General features: G+C 38.4%; 1 protein-coding gene across 9 annotated transcripts in view; it reads left to right on the top strand.

Moving 5' to 3' along the window:
- Positions 1 to 20,090, top strand: part of LOC112058620 (mitogen-activated protein kinase-binding protein 1) — a 134,309-nt gene that overhangs the window by 77,383 nt on the left and 36,836 nt on the right. For all 9 annotated transcript variants that reach the window (XM_024099533.2, XM_024099528.2, XM_024099534.2 and 6 more), the window contains exons 3-7: positions 3,520 to 3,611; positions 13,860 to 14,019; positions 16,671 to 16,739; positions 17,587 to 17,691; positions 18,335 to 18,445. In XM_024099533.2, coding sequence (XP_023955301.2) covers positions 3,520 to 3,611; positions 13,860 to 14,019; positions 16,671 to 16,739; positions 17,587 to 17,691; positions 18,335 to 18,445 — 537 coding nt within the window. The remainder of the gene's footprint in view (positions 1 to 3,519; positions 3,612 to 13,859; positions 14,020 to 16,670; positions 16,740 to 17,586; positions 17,692 to 18,334; positions 18,446 to 20,090) is intronic.

The following is a 20,090-nucleotide window of genomic DNA, read 5'->3' on the forward strand; positions in this document are numbered from 1 at the left end:
CTACTCTACCCCTACCATACCCTACCCTTAGATTCTTAAACGTTTGTATGGGAAATAGAAAAGGGTTGTTTTTATGGTTTTCCCGGCAATTATTCTAATTTTTCTCACCTTTTAAACCTTCCCTATACCTCCACGAAGATTTGAAGACCAAGATAAGGTAAATCCGTTCAGCCGTTCTCGAGTTTTAGTGAGACTAACGAACAAGAAGCAATTCATTTTTATATATTGTTGTATATGTATATGATGTGAGCTTTTATCCTTACTAGCATTAATGCATAATTAACTATCTAGCTATGCATCGTACGCAAACTTTATTTAAACTAATAATATGGAGGTAAGAAGAAAAATTCTTTCTCCAAAGGAAAGCTACATTGTCATCGAAGAACGTAAGCTGTAATCTATCCCCGTATTCCCACGGGAATGGGAACCACGCGAGTATAACCGCGGGTGGTCTGATTGTTTTATCATAAAAAGAAAAGTGATAAAAACAAATTTTATCAAAATGCTTTTAGGAAGTTTTCTATGTTTATTACTAGCACTTACTGGCATGTGGGCTGAATTTTTGTACTTTACTTAATTTTAAAACTTAATTAACTTTGCAATATTCGTACAAAGAATGCATTTATGGTATTGGTTTACAACTCTTCAATGAAACAAGTTAACCTTGTTGTATTTACGATTTAAAGTTTGTTGGAGTTTGTGAATTGTGTCAAAATTTAATTTTTTTTTTAAATTTCTATATCCGTTTAACCACCTGACTATCCAACCAGCTAACTAGTTGTAAGAAACTATCCCGGTAAATGTATTTATCCCGGTTTTTCATGTAGGTCTCGTATGCTCACATTACATACACAATGTATAGTAGGTAAGTAGGTCTCTAACAAAGCGAAACCTTGAGATGTGCGCCAAGGACCAGAGACACAATACAAGGATCGTTTAATAATATGGCAAGGACGCTCGACGCGTCTTTGTAAAGGCTTTGAAAGTGTGGAAGGATAACCGGGTTGCGTTGGATCCAGGCCAGTTTAGCTAGACACCACTACATACGCTCTGTATGTATAAAAGCTTGTGTGACATTTAAAAATTGCCTTGTGTGACATTGCCTCTTATTTGTCTCTTAAATAGTCTCTTATTTGTGGCTCTGCTTGTGATTCCCTTGGCATTATCTATACTTCTATACTAATATATAAAGCTGAAGAGTGTGTTTGTTTGTTTGGTTGAATGCGCTAATCTTAGGATCTACCTCCGATTTGATAAGGTATATCAGTGTTAGATAGCCCATCTATCGAGGAAGGCTATAGGCTATATATTATCCTCGTATTCCTACAGGAATGGGAACCACGCGGGTGACAGCGCGCGGCGTCAGCTAGTAACTTAGTAAAATGAAAATTTTGAATGAAAGGTGTTACTTTGCTAATGTGTTTTGGATTTGTTTTTGACATAGTTGCTACATGGTGATATGTTTGTTACTTACTAGTCCACGACCCCTTTCGCGGGAATTTCTGAGTTTTATTAATCCCGCGGGATAAAAAGTAGCCTATGTTCTAATTAATCTCCAAGATCTAATTAATCTCTATAGCAAATTTCGTTTAAATTAGTTCAGCGGCTAAGCCGTGAAAAGGTAACTAACGGACGGATAAACAGACAGACTTACTTTCTCATTCATAATATTAGTATGGATGCTGTACCTTAAATATGTTTATTGTGTTCAAATAATTAAATGATATTCGTATTTTAAGAATACCTGTAGTTATTGGTTAAACTGGTTAATAAATTATTAATCAATCGTATGTCAACAAGTTAACAATACTTATTATCAGTTAACAAAACTAAATATTACTTACAAAAATCACATCTAAAAATACACTTGCAAAAACCAGCTGTGTCACAAGGTCGCATAACACTTGATACTACAAAATGGCAACCGGTCGTCCTTGGTGCGAAAGATGCGGGCCTGTGAGATGTGACGTCATTAATATTCGGAGTTAGAAGTTAAACTTACATTAGCATTAATACGTTTGTATAGGCTAAAGGTCTCCTCATAAAAACATTTTATAGCTATTCCATAAGATTTTTTCCGATAGAAAAATTCATTTATTTCAAGAAGGCTTAGTTTGCAAGCACTTTTGAAACGTCTGGTTATATTATATTAACATGGTAATAAGTAGGTAAATCGAACAATTAAAAAACCGTCCGAAAAGACCCCATAACAAACTCAGCTAAAACGAGAAAGTAACATTTGAAATACACAAGATAATATGTACCACACAATATCGTCTGTGCTGAAATAAAGGCTTATATTAAGGCGGGCTTATCTCATTACCATGATCTAAGTGGGTATTAAATGTAGCACTACATAATGTTATGTGAACTTGTCCTTACGCTCAAGGTTTAGGATGTTTGGATGGTGAGGACAACCTTGCACCTCTATTTGCACCTAATTTAAACTGTTTACATATACCTTACCTTTTTCAGTTAACTTCAAGGCTCGATGTTATCTAGCTGATAATATTAACAGTATTTTAGTTGTTTTGACGGCCTCCGTGGCGCAGTGGTATGCGCGGTGGATTTACAAGAAGGAGGTCCTGGGTTCGATCCCCGGTTGGGCAGATTGAGATTTTCTTAATTGGTCCAGGTCTGGCTGGTGGGAGGCTTTGGCCGTGGCTAGTTACCACCCTACCGGCAAAGACGTACCGCCAAGCGATTTAGCGTTCCGGTACGATGCCGTGTAGAAACCGAAAGGGGTGTGGATTTTCATCCTCCTCCTTACAAGTTAGCCCGCTTCCATCTAAGACTACATCATCACTTACCATCAGGTGAGATTGTAGTCAAGGGCTAACTTGTAAACAATAAAAAAAAAAAAACTCGTTCTACGTTTACACACTACATTTATAGTTTAAACCATTCTTAACACGTTACTTTTATTGTCATCTTAAAAGTAATCAATCACTCAACTGTGTGAAACTCGATAATTCTTGTTGAAATAACAGTCAAGCACCATTAGGTATTCAGTTCCAGTCTAAATGGTCTGGTTGTCTTGAGGGTTAATAAAAAATAAGTTGATGGAAATAAGGCAGCATTTTTAGAACGTGGTCCTTGCCCTACGAACTGTTACTCTGTTTATAGGTTTTAACCGACTTAAAGAAAGGAGGAGGTTCTTAATTCGACTTTATGTTTTATGACTTAACATCACGGGGCCTAGCATATGACTTAATGTAGAGAAATAGACAAAATTTCGTCTAATGGCGGCGGAATTGTCACAGTCACGTCCCTTTCGTCCCAACGCAATGAAAGAGACAGAGGCATTACCGGTTGCGCCGTCATTGGTTGAAATTTGTCTGTTTCTGTTTACGAAATATGTCGTTGGTCGCACGATGCACTACAGGTGGACCATTTGCTTGATCAGTCTATTAGAGACCTGTATAAAGATTAGACTGTAATGTATGGTGTTAAAATGACCCATGACGTACAATTTAAACAATGGGCTGTATAGTAACCGTGTGTTTGTATTGTTCGCAGATTAAGTTGGAGTCGGTCCTCGGACTAACAGTGAGCAGCAACGCCGCGCTAGACTGCGACCCCAACACCGAGCTGGTGGCCTATCCTGCAGGGTATGGAATACTTTCTTTCACTTATTTTTCGCCAAAATGATCATTTTTATTAACCTATTTTAATGGCCTACTAGAGGGACAGGCGAGAAAGATAAAAGCGCTTAGAGGCCATTGGATCAGCTTCCACCTTCACACAGGAAGTAAAACTATAAGAAATTGTAACGTTTGTCATCAATTGTAAATGCTGCTGTTGAGTTTCTTGTCGGTTTCCTCTCGGGAATCTGCCTTACGAACCGGTGGTAGAATCTTTCCAAATAGTCAACTGACGTGTCAAAAGTGCTTGTAAACTGAGCCTACTTGGGTTTGGATATGGAGCTTAAAATTGAAAATATGTACCATGAATTTGATCTGGTTATAAAAATTGTAACTCTCTCATGATAGTGCGTCTGTCATCATTACTATTTTTTACGGCGAGCCAATGGCTATGAGAAAACAAAATGAATTTATCATTAACTACAGTAACTATAGCCGATGCCCCGTGGTTTCACCCTCGTAATTCACTTTTCCGTAAGAATACGAGGATAATATATAGCCTATGACACACATAAATAACGTGGCTTTCTATTGTTGAAAGACTTTTCTAAACCGGTTCTGCAAATACAGAGATTACCCCCTGTAATATCACAAACTTTACCTTATTATAAATGTATGTACCTTTAGAATCTGGTGGTAGAAAGAGTTTACGATCTAGAGTGTAGATCGTAATTTCTTCCGGTGTAGGTACCTAACCTCAAGGAGCTTACCTACGTCAAAATGGCATTTTTATTGCCATTTCTTAAATATAAAATGCACATTCTAGATTACTTTGATTGCCACAAAGTTTTATTTTCGCCTGCATTTTGAACAATATCGTGCATCTAAGATTAACTTGTTATCTCGATAGTTGGAGCAGTTAAAGGTTACTAGGCCAATGCTAAGCCACCCGGATTATATTGCGCTGTTTTATTTCTAAGCGGCGGGTTTTCCTTTGAATGTTTGCTAAAACTTTTTTTTAAATATTTTGGATTTGAAATACCTATGCTAGATGGCCCTTACTTTTGGTCAAAAATTATGAAATTATTTCTAGCATGTGTAAAGTAAATCTAATTACATAATTTAATAAGCTTATTTTATCGGGGAAAACTCCGGACGAATTTTCTTATTAATTCTCTACGTGTGTGAAGTCTGCTAATCCGCAATGGGCCGTCGTGGTGGACTATTTGACCTAACCCTTTGCATTCTGAGAGGAGATTCGTGCTCAGCAGTGAGCCGAATATGGGTTGATAATGATGAATGCTATCTAGCAAAACTTTTGAATAAGTTATCAGACACTTATCAATAGGTGGTGAAACCTGCCCTTAGTATTTTAAAGCTTCAGAAGTTTTAGGTTTTAGAAAATTAAAAATTGTAACGAGAATCATATCAACGACTAGCTGACGCCGCGCGGTTTCACCCGCGTGGTTCTCATTCCCGTAGGAGTACGGGGATAATATATAGCCTTATAGCCTTCTTCGATAAATGGACTATGTAACACTGAAAGAATTTTTAAATCGGACCAGTAGTTCCTGAGATTAGCGCGTTCAAACAAACAAACTCTTCAGCTTTATAATATTAGTATAGATGACTGAAAAAACTTTCATATGAAAATGTATAGTATCTGGTTTGTGAAAACTCATTCCATATTATGTTCATGCAATAGAAGTTATAGTTGGGCACAAAACCTTTTCTGTTCTTGTGCCGCTATCTATGTATGTGATCGTGTGTTGTTTCATTTGCTGATGAGATTGCGGACGTACTTAAGGAAATTGCTTTTCCTCCGGTAAGTCTTAACTTTCTTTATAAAAATAGCGGTTCTGGGGTTTATATGCTAGTGCATTTTACAGGAGTAGGTAAACTTTTTCACGAGTAAAGTTTACAAGAAAGATATGGCCGTTTATTGAGTAAAAAACGCATTTTTGCACTCAAAACTCATAGGGTACTTACCGTTGACCTAGAACTAAATTCAAGCAAGCAAGTAACATCGTTATAGACATCAAGTACAAAAAAAAACTATACATTTGTAATGAAATCTTAAAAAACAGGGGGGGTCTAGTTGAAGCTGAATTTCGGAAAAAGCTCTGCAGAAACTGTTCGATTCCTGAACTATTTATAATCTATACTAATATTATAAAGCTGAAGAGTTTGTTTGTTTGTTTGTTTGATTGAACGCGCTAATCTCTGGAACTACTGGTCCGTTTTGAAAAATTCTTTCAGTGTTAGATAGCCCATTTATCGAGGAAGGCTATAGGCTATATATTATCCCTGTATACCTACAGGAACGGGAAACACGCGGGTGAAATCGCGCGGCGTCAGCTAGTGATCCTATACATACAGAACCCTCGGTGAGCGACCGAAGGTTCTGTACGTATAGGATCATCTGTCTTGCACTTGTCCGGTTTTTTATAACTACTAGCAAGAATAATCAATAGCTGAAAGTCTCCTACCATTTAGGATATGGTATGTAACGCAAAAGGACAAAGTTTTAATCTTATTGTCCTTCGGCTTCATAATCCATGAAGTGTAACGTTAATCTAAGTTGGTCTAGTATTGCGAAGTCTAGGCACCAAAGTCATATTACATAATTCAAAATAAATAAGTACCTAGAAGTATAAAACTGTTGACCTACGTACTTGTTGTGGCCGACTTTCAAAAAGAGGTTAACAAACATCAGTGCAAACTTACGGCATAATTTTGTTTACATTAACTAAGTAGTTGAATTTCACAAGAAATGTACTAATAAATACTGGGCGATACTGAGTTACTAAGTAGATATATTTTGTACTCAAAGACTAGAGTATTACTCGCATTTAGCGAAGGTACTCCAAAAAAAAAAACATGAACATGATGAACATGCTCATGTTAAATTACATCTTACACAATAGTCTCCTAGCAAAACCGCGGACAACCGGACATTTCTGAATTGCCCCCCCCCTTTTTTTGCTATCGACAGGTCACGTGATCAAGATTCCCATTCATTTTTCTAGTTTTCGAAGCGTTAGTGATCGTAGAAAGAGAATCGACGTTCCACTTGGCTAGGGTGGCTGTAACGATTCCTTGTTGACTACATAACCCTAAAAAAGGATCTTCAGACGGGCTTGTTATAATAATGTGTAACGAGTAACAGATATTACGCTTTAAAAAGCTTGTCCAAATTTGATCTAAGAGTAGGTATAATATCTACTAATATTATAAAGCTGAAGAGTTTGTTTGTTTGGTAGAACACGCTAGTCTCAGGAACTACTGGTCCGATTTGAAAAATTCTTTCAGTGTTAGATAGTCCATTTATCGAGGAAGACTATAGGCTATATATTATCCACGTATTCTTACGGGAACGGAAAGCGCGCAGGTAAAACCGTGCGGCGTCAGCTAGTATCGAATAAAATTATTATTATCAATGCAGTACACGTTCCTTAGGGTTAGCATAAAGTTTAGGGCACGGATGTGACGCGGTGTTGCATCATTATCATGCGAGGTGTGGTCAACGACCACATTTGACTGTTTTGTATGCACCACAATATGAGAACCAAAGATGCCATAATATATTGACGTAACGACCCAGCGATGTTTTATTGCATCTATTAGCAGTGGGTAGTGAGCTGTCTGCTGCATTCAAGATGCTGACTTGATCATTCACTTGTAACAGAACATCGAGCATTCGCTGTTTTTATATTTGTCGAACTGAACAACGAGCCGAGCCAAACATAGAGCCAAATATTGCTACGAGCATCATTCTAGCGAACGCTCGATGCGATCAAGCAAATCTGCTCGCTAGAATGTTCGCCAGAACGTTTGATAAAATGCTCGCTAAAATGTTCTCGTAGTTTTCTGTGATGTTACATTCGCACGAATGCTCAAGTCTATCAGCACCTTTAGGTATGATTTTCCACAACTGGATAATATCTGTGATGAACATGATGTTTCCCAGTGTCTGTATGGCTTACCTATATTTTATAAGTACTTGTCTATGTATTACATACATTATTATACAGTGGTGGGCACAATGTTTTTAACTACTATGAGGTAGACATTACACGTACCAAAAAAAATGTATGTAGAAAATTCCTCCTTCAATATTAGCGGGAATAGCAGGGCAGATCAATTGGCTGATCAAGCTACATATGATGGCGATTTAATGTATGTATCTCCTTGTTATTCTGACTGTGTAAGTTTGGTAAAGAACAAATGCAATGATATGTGGCATGAATACTTCGACTTGCGCTCAAAATATAAAGGTATATGGTTTCGTACCATCCAACAAGAACCAATTAGTAGCTGGATTAACAACTGCTCTTTTAACCGAAAGGACGTTGTTGATACCCTGCGACTCCGATCTGCACACATTCCAACTAACACGTTTGGTTTCCTGATGGGAAAAGTTCCGTCACCAAATTGCCCAGACTGTGACAGGCCAGAGGACATCTACCACGTGTTGTTGGAGTGTGTCAGAAACGAGGCAGTGCGACGGGAAGTACTGTTAAGATTTCCGGCACTAAGAGAGGTGGGCGGCTGTAATAGCGCACTGGCACATCCTCAATCAGAGGAGGCCAGGGCGCTGTTACAGCTTTATAGGAAAAGTTTAAGGTAATTAACTAATTTATTAGCATTATTACAAAGGCGGCCTTACGGAGCGGCATAGTCCAAAATGGACTCAGCTCCCTAAAATAAAGATAAAAAAAAAAAAAAATACAGATTGGTAATGAGTCCTGAGGGTAGGCAGTACATTTTTACGTCTGTGAAGTGCACGTCACTGTATGTATACGTATATTAAGTAATCAGTTGCTTTATTACCCATATCATAAGCTATACTTTGGGGTAATAAAAAATTCCAAGTATTTTAAAATACTAGACCATAAAAGAATATGCTTAAATAATAAAACTGCTCTTTATTACGCTGACTGAATAACCTATGACCTACGTGCTCCTATTTTAGGCGTGTATAAGCTTTAAGCCAAGGTTGGCAAAATGTTATAAGAAATAGGCAGATAAGTAAGTTTGATGTGGTTTAACGTCCCTTGATTATAATATTAAATTAGAAATAGAATAGTAAAGAAAAAGATGATTTTCAGCGTTCTACGATTTAAATATATACCTAATTTCTTGCTTAAGTCAGGGATCTCTAGACCATTTTGTACACTTGATACTACTATCGAAAAATTTGATTACTAACAAGTTAGTAACTTCATCTCGATGAGACGAACAACTTTTTTATTTACGAAAATTCTTGATTCTGGTAGCTGAGTTACCAGGAAATGAAAATTTCAGAGCGACGGAACGAGATAATGTAGGACCACGCAATTTCTAGGACATTGTGGCTGTTAAGTTTTATAACTATTAATTAATCAACAGTAAAAAACATTTGTTTAGCTGTTTTACAACTAGGTGTTTAACAACTAGGTACTCTTATGTAAATCCTTATCAATAAAAAGTTACAAAAAGAAAATGAATTATGATGGCTGATGCATCTGTTTAAAAAAAAACTATCCCTACGAGATTTACCCTCCTGGTCAGAATGTTAAAGCTATTCATTACATTAGGGGCGTCTAGGCGCATCGCTAAAAAATTCATCAACCCCCAGTTTTATTGGCTAATTGGAGCTCCCTGCACGCCTGAGCTGTCCCTATCCCGCATGAGTGCTAGTTTCCACTAATACTGTTAGGGGGAAGTTTTATAGTTTGTTTCTGTTTTAGGGTCCGTAGACAACGTCGTGGTATAATTCTAACCGAATGGATTGCTTATGATGCATTTTGTTTTTTTGGTTTGAGAGCTGACGTAAAAGATGTTTCTTAGCTACAATTTATGAACATTTATTTCTGCGTTTGAATAACCATTAGCTTATTTCCTACTTGAAAAAGGGCTTTACTTTCATAGATCCGATTGATTTGAAATTCGGTGTACTAGTTACTGTTATTTAGGCACATCAGCTGTTGCGGTATGGGGTATATTCGAACACTGAAAGATTTTTTCAAATCGGACCCGTAGTTCCTGAGCAAACAAATAAACAAAATCTTCAGCTTTATAATATTAGTTTAATTTTTTTAAGTAATAGTTTAAAAAGTAACCATTAATTTTATAAACTCTATTCTATCTGTTTTGATAATTTTTACACCCCTGATTAGGAAATTTCGAATGTTCGCATAGTAGGTACATGCATCTATTATGTTACTTTATAACAAACAGAAAAAAAATATTAGAATGAAAACAGAAATGTTTAATAGAAAAATATGGATCCAATATGTACAAAATTACATTTTATGCCCTTACGGTGCTATGTAAACGCGCATCACAAAGACACTTCATTATTTCACCCCACGGGCGCTTTTCGGAGTATTTAATAGGACAGGGGTTGTTTTAGACTTTTAGAGTAATTGAGTATGTACATACAGACAGGCGGGTGTGGCCGGGGAGCGGTGTGGTCGCGCCCTTAAATCGATAGGTGGCCCGCAGCCTGGCCTGTAGTGAACTAAGTGAACTCGCTGACTAAGCCAACTTTGTGTTTCACTGTACATGTAGCCTCTGATGGCTAGATATTTTGTCACTTTATACAAACTGAAGGTATGTCATTATACACACAGTATACACTGTAAAGACTATGTATGGACTGTAAGTAAACTTTATGCTTTGCTAAAAGTAACGAAGGTCTGGCACTTACAGGATTTTCATCACGCTCATCTTCATTATCAACCCATATTCGGCTCACTGCTGAGCTCGAGTCTCCTCTCAGAATTAATCCAATAGTCCACCACGCTGGCCCAATGCGGATTGGCAGACTTTACACACGCAGAGAAATTATCTGGTGTGCAGGTTTCCTCACGATGTTTTCCTTCACCGTTTGAGACACGTTTATTTATATAGAGAGATATTTAATTTCATATAATGCACACAACTGAAAAGTCGGAGGTGCCCCGGACCGGATTCGAACCTATTCTTTCCGGAATAGGAGGCGGAGGTCATATTCACTGGGCTAACACGGCTCATACAGACTTCCCAACCTAACCAACCACCACCAACCAACCATACACCTCCCATGGCCCACGGACCAAGGTGGGCGGCTCGGTACAGTGTGGTAGATCTAAGCTCTACAGTTCCCTCTTTTTCTATAAGACAAAGCCGCAGATCTGTACTATGTAATGGGACATAGAAACATGCAAACCGTATTGTAAGGATTAAAATATAACCTCGCTACTCCTTCCTAGTCAATTGTTCAAAGTACCTACGAGTATCTAAAACAGCGTCGTCTCAACGTCAAAAGAGATCGCAATGTAGCGAAAACTTTCGAATAAATATAGCTTCTAGCTTCACAGCAGTGTTTAGTCCAAGCTGCTTACAGTAAACAATAATAGCAATGTCAGCAAACGTAATAACAGCCGTCACAATACAACTCGCCACAGTTTAACGACCCCGGCGGTTTCCTCTTCCGTAAAATTGTCCGCGCCGTTTCATGGCGGCGTCGGAGAGTGACTAACTATGCGGTTTGAGACATTTTTGTGTTTTTTTTTTGAAAATATTATCCATGTATTTTGGACACCAATAATTTGGAAGGTTGGTGTGTACTCAAAATCAAAATCAATTTATTTCAAGTAGCTAGGCTTGCGCCTCGAGACCGTTTTGTTTGGAAGTCCATGTAACAGCCCATGTCCAGCAGTGGACGTCCATCGGCTAATGATGATGATGATGATGATAATGACCTAGGCTTAGTTTATAATCACTTTTGAAACCTTAAGTTACGGTAAGTTGACGTTATTTGTAAAGACCCTGAGAACCTATCAACCTGCTGTTTCGGAGTGCAGGTTCACAGGTCCTGCTTAGAAGAAGCCGGCAATAAACTCAACTCTTAAAGTAATATGATCTATCCACTCCGAAATAAAGTATGTACAGATTATAAACCTTTAGTCAAGTTTTTGGTCATGACTAAAATTTCTAAAATAACCTATCCTTCCCTAAGCAACAAGTTCGTGCGATACTGCTTCGAACGGAGATATAATGGCAATTTCGGATCTATTTTTATATTTGTAAGAGCTATTTGAGATTTAACATGTATAGTCGTGTAAACTCAGTTTTCTTTTTTTGTCACTTTGCTGTATTCATTAAATATCTAGCTAAGTTGGTTCTATATGATTTTTTTAACTTTGAACTGTTGAGTTTCTTTCCGGCTCCTCTGCAGAACCTCCCTTTCGAACTGGTGGTAGAGTATTTACAAATAGTCAAAACTTTCAAAGTGCTTGTGAATTGAGCCTACTTGAAATACATGTATTTTGATTTCGATATTTTGATTTTTTCACCTTGTTTCTGGGTACTGAAACAGATGAAATTAATTAGCGCTATGGTTTAAAAAAATCTTCTTGTTTAGTTCTGTGGCACTTCCAACTGAAACTTTATACCTAGTCTCTTAACCTCAGGTGACATAGTATAGTAAAGCATTGCAATGACGAAACAACTGAACGTTATGCAAGTCAAAGATTAACTAACTATTGTACCTATAAATATTAAAACTTATTATTCTTTTACAACCATTTCATATCAAGATACCATGCATATACCACCCCACAAGTCCCATGGCGCGACGGTGTACAATACATACCAAGTGGTTACCCGATAACCGCTCGCAAGCACTCGTATGTACTCGTAGGTATGTGAATATTTACATGATTTTACCATGGTATACGCTATGGCGTAGTGTGGTCTCAGTGATGAGTGGAACGCGTTTTTTTCAAAGAAAGTCCCATAACTAAAAATATTTTCTAAGTTACTGATTTGTTTGTCGAATGATTTTATTTGACACTGTGTTATTTGGTCGTACATATTTCATCAACAGTCCTATCAAACAAACAAACAATAATAATAATCAAACGACAATGTTGTTCTTCTTGGCGAGTATGGGTTTAAATTCAGTACTTCAAGTAACAATTTGAATTTGTTCAAGTATGGTCTAAAAGAACTATGGTCACTAGTAGGTAATCATTCTGGTATCTATAAGCTTATTGCATTAGTAAGAATATAAAAAAGTAACAGGAATTCTTCTATTTCTGCTTTTGTGGTTACAAATATGCGACATAAATAATGAGAAAAATAATTATTTTTATAAGATTGTATTTTTACTACAGTAAAGAGATTATGCGGTCCAAAAGTTTTCGTCTGTGTATTACTAGGATCATGGGAGTTAAAATTACGAAGGTCTGGCCAAAACAACCTTATGCTCTAATAGTGTTATTTTCTCGCTTTATTTCGCTGCCTTTTTTATCGCTACCTCCTGTTAATATGAACAGTTTTAAGGTAAAGCCTTATTTGTATGTGCGCCGAATGTGCGGCCTTTCTCACGGACGGATGCCATCGTGGCTGTTGTTGGAATTACGAATACTTTTAATGATTATAATAGGTGTCGGGTCTGGGTTGAAATAACATATATTTACTTTGGGAAGTATCTATTTATTTTAAGTAGCAAGTTCTTTCGTAAATTTATATAATATTTAGATTTGCAACATTAAAACCTGCTTGGAATTCGAAAAGCATATGAAATACTGAGTTTTTCTTTTCTTTAAGGTTTTAGTTAACAGCCCGAAGTTGGGAGAATGACTGAGGCACACCTTCGTCATAGCCCAGTGGATATGACCTCTGCCTCAGATTCCGGAGGGTGTGAAATTGAATTCGGTCTGAGGCATGCACCTCTAACTTTTCAGTTCTGTGCGTTTTAAGAAATTAAATATCACATGTCTAAAAACATCGTGAGAAAACCTGCATACCAGAGAATTTTCTTAATTCACTGCGTGTGTGAAGTCTATCAATCCGCATTGGGCCAGCGTGGTCGACTATTGGCCTAACGAGACTCGAGCTCAGCAGTAAGCCGAGAACGTTAAGCCAATTATCTGATAATGGTCTGGTTAGTCCGCCATCCCGCATTGGAGTTCCATAGTGGTTCTAAGCTCCATATTTCCCCTCTACTAAAAGGAGGAAGGATTGACCCTTTTAGTGGGCCATTAAAATATGCTGATAATGATTTTGGTACAATATTTCTCATTTGAAGATGATAGCCGATCCAGTTGCCTCCAAGCATCTCAATAATTGAACCAGGTGGACTGACGACATCAAGCGAGTCGCAGGTATTCACTGGATACAGATGGCTCAGTATCGTGATGATTGGAAGTCCCTACAAAAGACCTATGTCCTGCAGTGGACGTCCATCGGCTGACATGATGATGATGATGATCTTAATAATTTGGTCTTCTTTTCCCTCAGATGCACGGTGGTACTGTACAACGTGCGCAAGAACCGGCAGTCGCACGTGCTCAACGCGTCGCGGAAGAGTGTTACGTGCGTGGCCTTCTCGCCGGACGGCCGATACCTGGCCACGGGGGAGTGTGGCCACGCGCCCGCCGTGCGCGTCTGGGACCTGCAGGTTTGTGATACTATGAATCGATCACTACACAGGGTTAGGTCTTCTCCCTCGTTATTGGAGAGGGGATTTCGAGCTTACCATTACGTTGCACCTTTGTGGCGTAGCAGTCTGTCATCGGAGCAGCGATAGGTATAAGTCTATAAGAGCCATCGCGCTCGTGCGGCTCTGGGACCTGCAGGTTTGTGATACTTTGAATTTAGTCAGTAAAATAGAGAGAAAAATATACTCCCAAGTGATTAAGCGTGGCGGAAGAGCGAAAGGTTTGTGACGTATTGAATGTAGTCATCAATATTTGAATGGCCCACTACAAAATGATTTCTTTGGTATATGAGAGGTTATTTGGAGCTTACCTTTACGTTACACCTTTGTGGGGTGGTGTAGCTGTCATCGGAGCAGCGGTAGGTTCAAGTTTAAAAGTGAGGAATAACCGACATTCACTCGTGATTAACGCGTCCCGGAGGGAAGTAGTGTCACATGTGTGGCATTCTCACCGGACGGTCGGCACCTTGGCCACGGGGGAGTGCGGCCAGGCCAGGTTGGTGACGATTTGAATGTTGTCAGCGTTATTTCAATGGCCCAGCGGGGTCAGATCCTGATGCGATTTTAGCAGCGTGGTAGGTGTAAGTGTATAAGAGGGGGAAAAACCGACAACCCATTGTAATTAACGCGTAACGGAAGAGCGTCATTCACAGCGACCTCACCGGTACCTGGCCACGGATAGTGCGACCATGGGCCCGCCGTACAAGTATGGGAACTTCTAGCTTCTCAATAACGGGTTGGGAGGTAGGATGTGGTAGTGTCACTTCTCCGTGCCGCAGTAAGCAAGTAGTGAACCTTAGAAAATATTTTTTGCGCTGCGTTGGTCTTAGTATCAATCTTCCAGCCAAGTAAAGCTATTTTGGAAGGATGAGAACGAGCCAAGTCATCGTGATTGTACAGTAAATTATAATTCCAGTGTACCTTAGACCGCATCGTCACAATCTGCACGCGCAGGTACGTACACGCGCGTACAAATAAGCGAAACAAATATAGAAGTTTTCTTAGCGACACTAGGTTTGTCTCCAACACAAACGGAACGTGACTCGCATGTTATTAGCGAATGGCGGCCTATTCTTGCTGAGTTACGGACGTTGGACTAACAAGTGCTATTTAATAATACTGCTGAAGTACTCGTGCCTACATAGTTTACAAAAGGAGTTGGTATCTATTTACCAGTTGCTGCATAAGTTGCAAAGGAGTTTTGCTCTAAACTACTTTGTTACTATTTGTTTTTCGCATCAAAATTTTCATAACAAGACAATGCAATTAGTAATACGTGTGCGCTTTAACTTGTTGCCGATGTGATATAGCTGTATAGTATGCGCCAAACTTTAGGTCTGCTTTGAATACGACGCGTACGGCTGCGCAGTGCGCAGTGTCCAAAAACGTACCTCAGCGGGGCTATGACACTTGCACAGTTCATCATTATCAGCCTATTTAAACGGTCGCAAGGGCCGCTGGCGGCTTGAGACCGTTGTGCCTGGAAGTCCATGCAAGAGGCCTATGTCCAGCAGTGTGTCTATGGCTGATAATGGTGGTGGTGGTGGAGGGCCAGATCATCCCTCCTTATGGGAGGGGATATGGAACTTAGACCAGCCATGACCGCATTTAGAGTGATAATTTTAATCTCTTTTACGATCACTATCTAATGTAAATAAATTACTGGCAGCGACGGCTTAACATGCTTTCCAATGCACGAGGGTGCGACACCACTTTTCCACTGCGGGCTGAGTTCCTGAAAACTTCATAAAAGAAAGAAAAGCTCAGCTTCAGTACCAGAACCTCGTGATTCCAAGCCACATATGACACTAGATCAAGGCAGTTCTAATTCTGCGGAGTTCTGCATGTTGTAACTTCAGAACGGACTTGAATTTCGGTGCATACATACTATAGGGACACATCCTAAATTCTATAAAAACATATTATGTTCCATAACATCTGGTACACTGTTGTATATAAAGAAATATGTCACACTGTGTATTGTTTGCGCACTCTAGGTTTATGACGGCGGCACTGCCTTATGCTTTGAAACGGAATACGCCATTTCTGTTGTAAAGATTTTAATGCTTTTCCTTCATACGACGTACCTACGCGAAAAGCTATTCTTATCACGCTTCAGTCCTATAAGGTAGTACAGTTTTAGTGCTAGCTGTATAAGTTTATAGCTATAGTGGAGGAATTATATTACTTTGTCTATTATAAGTAAAAGTTACTGTGATTCTATTGCGGCACTAAAACCTTTGTGGAGTGGAATAGAGAAACTACTTTCTCTGTATGAGATAGGTTATAAATGTTGCGGTAGACACTTGGACTCATATCTTCTGTATTTTGCTGTATAAAAAAGATAGAAGACATAGATTTATAACACATAGATAGTGTGTAGTCGCAGAATTTGTAAGCAGTGTTATATGCCCCGAAATGGGAGCCCTTGACGCATCGGTACGCTACGTCAAATGCGCTTGTGTGTGTAAATTAGCTTAGCTCTTACGCTCACATAGTCACAAAAGTGGCTAACGTTTGGAGTGAATAATTGTTGGGTGTTGCGGGTCTATAGGTTATTAGTCTGATAAAGAAGTATTTTAATATGACTTTATGTTGTTCTTTTTTTGCAGGACCCGACCGCGTCTGGTGCAGTGCAGATAGCAGAGTTCCCGGGACATACGCACGGAGTTAATTGTGTGGTAGGTTATAATTTTTATCAAAATTAATAAAAATCCTTTATTTAGGTTTAAATCATAGATTTATAACACATTCGTAAGACTGTTTTATGTGCTCCGAAACGGGAGCCCTTGACGCATTTCTACGCTACGATAAGTACGCTCGTGTGCGTGTCGGCAAGTGAAATTAGCTTAGGTCTTACGCTCACATAATCACAAAAGTGTCTTACGTTAAATTGTTAGGTTTTGCGGGTCTATAGGTTAATAGTCTAAGGTTTAATTATATATTTTTGTTTGTAGTCTTGTTTAACCATCATGTTTCATAACTCAAAATTTAAATGATAAAATTGATAACCCCACACTGGACAGAGGACAGGATCTGTCATTAAATGGAATACCAACATGATTGCATTGGAAAGTCCTTGCAGTATGTCTATGTCTTCTAGCACGCTTCTATGAGGCGGTTGAGTATGAAAGAGATCCCGTGGCCATTTTTAATGATCCAACATAACTCAGTTTTGCGTTAAAAAAATCCCTTTGGGGATGGGACTTCTGTATAGACAGATGCCTGTGTAGCATACACAGGCCTCTGTCTGGCAAGTTCGTTGATGACACTCCGAAGATATGCGGTTGACGGGAGGGAAGGACTGCTCGGGTGTGAAGTCGAACGCGCGGGGCATCAGGAGTGTAACGAACGAATTTGCCAAGCTATAAATCCATTGGCTAATGATGATAAAGTTTGCATTGAATTTTCCATTATACTTACACACATACATTTTTCATCATAGTATCCTATTTCACAAACTAGAGTAATAAGGACTGTTGACAGTATGTTACCCATTGGTTTAAATAGTAATTAATTATATTCCAGGCTTTCTCGACGTCATCCAAGTATCTGGTGTCGGTCGGTTCGCAGCATGACATGATAGTCAATGTTTGGGACTGGCGCGCCAACCTGAAGCTTGCAAGTAATAAGGTATACATTACTTTTAACTGTGTTATTAGTTTTGGAAAACATCGTGAGGAAACCTGCATACCTGAGAATTTTCTTAATTAAGTGAAGTCTGCCAATTCGCATTGGGCCAGCGTGGTGGACTATCGGCCTAACCCCTCTCATTTTGAGAGGAGATTCGTGCTCAGCAGAAACAACAAAGTTTTTTCACAAAGAGAACTAGTTCTGGATTCGATTCACAGGCCAGTTTAGGATTTCTAATCTCTAAGCTAATCTAAATTGACTCTGGCCTGGTCTGGTGGGTTAGGCTTCAGGTACGATGCCGCCTAGAAACCTTCAGGGGTATGGGCAGAAAAAACTTGTACCATTTTTAAGAAGCTCATTTCAAGTACCTAAACATAGTCATAGAATAAAAAAATATCCATAAGGAATTTATGAGCTCCTAAAAATTCAGTGTCTTGTCGTAATTATTTGGATGCAATCGTGAGACAAAGCCATCCTTTGACAAAACAATACATATAATATAATACAATGACCTAAGCGAAGTCGCCGACAAAATCTACCTCGAAATAAACCGGACAGAACACTAAGAGTCTGTCTGAAAATCTTTACAATGTAGACTTAATGCTTACAAACAAATGTAAATAAAGTTTAATTTTATTTTCAGGTGTCATCACGAGTCAAAGCAGTCAGTTTCTCTGAAAGCGGGAACTACTTCGTCACAGTCGGTTTTAGGCATGTCAAGTTTTGGTACCTGGAATATTCTAGAAATGCTAAGGTGACTATATAAATGTTTCTATTTTAGAATTTAAGTTTCTATTAATGTTTCTATTTTAGAATTTAAGGGCCCCGTATGGGTTCGAAACTAGTCGGGCATACTCCGACCTAATATCACGTGAGTTTTAGCCGTGTTTCATAATCAATTAATATAAATGTTTCCAGTTGAATACAGAGTTAGTCAATAAGTAAATGAAAATTAATTATGCCACAATATTAAATAATATCTATAGTTTTTGTAAATATAAATTACTGTAGCTACTTTAGAATCATCGCGGTAAAGATAATCAGAAAAATAGTTTTGTTGTGCTTTAATTTGTTGTGCTTTAAAAATAGTAACTTGCACAAGATCTTTGACTTGGGTAGGCTATTCTTCAATACAAGTTAACAAGTAGTTCTCAGGGTACGCAAAGCATTTATGCATAATATTATGAATTACAGAGACAAACCTCTTACTCATTTCACTGCTGAATAGTATATCTATGCAAACAATGACTTCATGGTAGTCACAAATTACTAGAATTTTCACTTGTAAAACTGATATCAGCTGTAGCTTCATAATCGTTGAATTATTCTGCATACACTGATAAGCTAGACAGTAATAAACTTGTCTGCATGATTAATATGATTTGCATAATATGTGAATGCTGATTTTTGAAAATATATGTAATATATAAAACTCTTGTGTCACTGTGTTTGATAAAAAGCTCCTCAGGCCATCATCCATCATATCCATCCATCTCCATCATAAAAATCATAAAATCTACCCAGATTTTATGATTTATATGATGATATTAGTAATATTAACTATAGAAAAATATACTGTTGTCATTGACCTCTTATAAAAATTCCTAAAGGCCTTAAAAAGATAGTCCAATATCCAAAAAAATATATATACGGTCGAATTGAGAAACCTCCTCCTTTTTTTAAAGTCGGTTAATAAAATTCGAAATTTGCAAATGCGACTATTTGAATTGAGTGCCAAGAAGTTGTGTTTGGCACTCATTGAGTGGGAGTTTTGGTGTATCCACTTTTTAATAGGAGATTGATGAATGTTGTCTTTATAAAAGTATAAAAAATACTGTTCATCTATTTATATATTTAAAACTCTGTTCTGACTTTTTATACCGGTGGCCTGTGGGTGACATATACGCGCCGGGCCTATAACGCCTTGCGTGTTCAGTATAACAATGCCTTTAGGATGCCGTTGAGGCTGCCATGGCGCCTCAAAAATGTTCGTAGACGCGCATACAAATGACTTTTTCACTACTCTTGCTCAAAAACACTGTCATATTACCACTCCACAGCGGGGCTAAACAACAATATTAGCCTCTAGGGGCTAAAGTAATTTTGTTTTTTTAATTCTTGTCTGTAAAAAGACCCATTATATACTCGGTTTCTATTTAGGCGGCCCTCGACTTACGTCTCAGGCCCTAAAAATACCTCGTATATAATGGGTCATTTTAGCCCCTTGTATAACAATCTACTATTTTGCAATAAGGCGTAAAAAAGCGGTGTCTCTCCTACAGAGATTACGTGCTAGCACCAATGGCATCCTAAGGGTATTGTCTGCTAGGCCCGACTGCCCGATTCTAGGATACTGTGTGGAAGCTAGCTATAGGGCGTTCTTGATTGTTGTTTTAAAA

Source organism: Bicyclus anynana, chromosome 8 (genome assembly GCF_947172395.1).
Source record: "Bicyclus anynana chromosome 8, ilBicAnyn1.1, whole genome shotgun sequence".
NCBI lineage: Eukaryota > Metazoa > Arthropoda > Insecta > Lepidoptera > Nymphalidae > Bicyclus > Bicyclus anynana.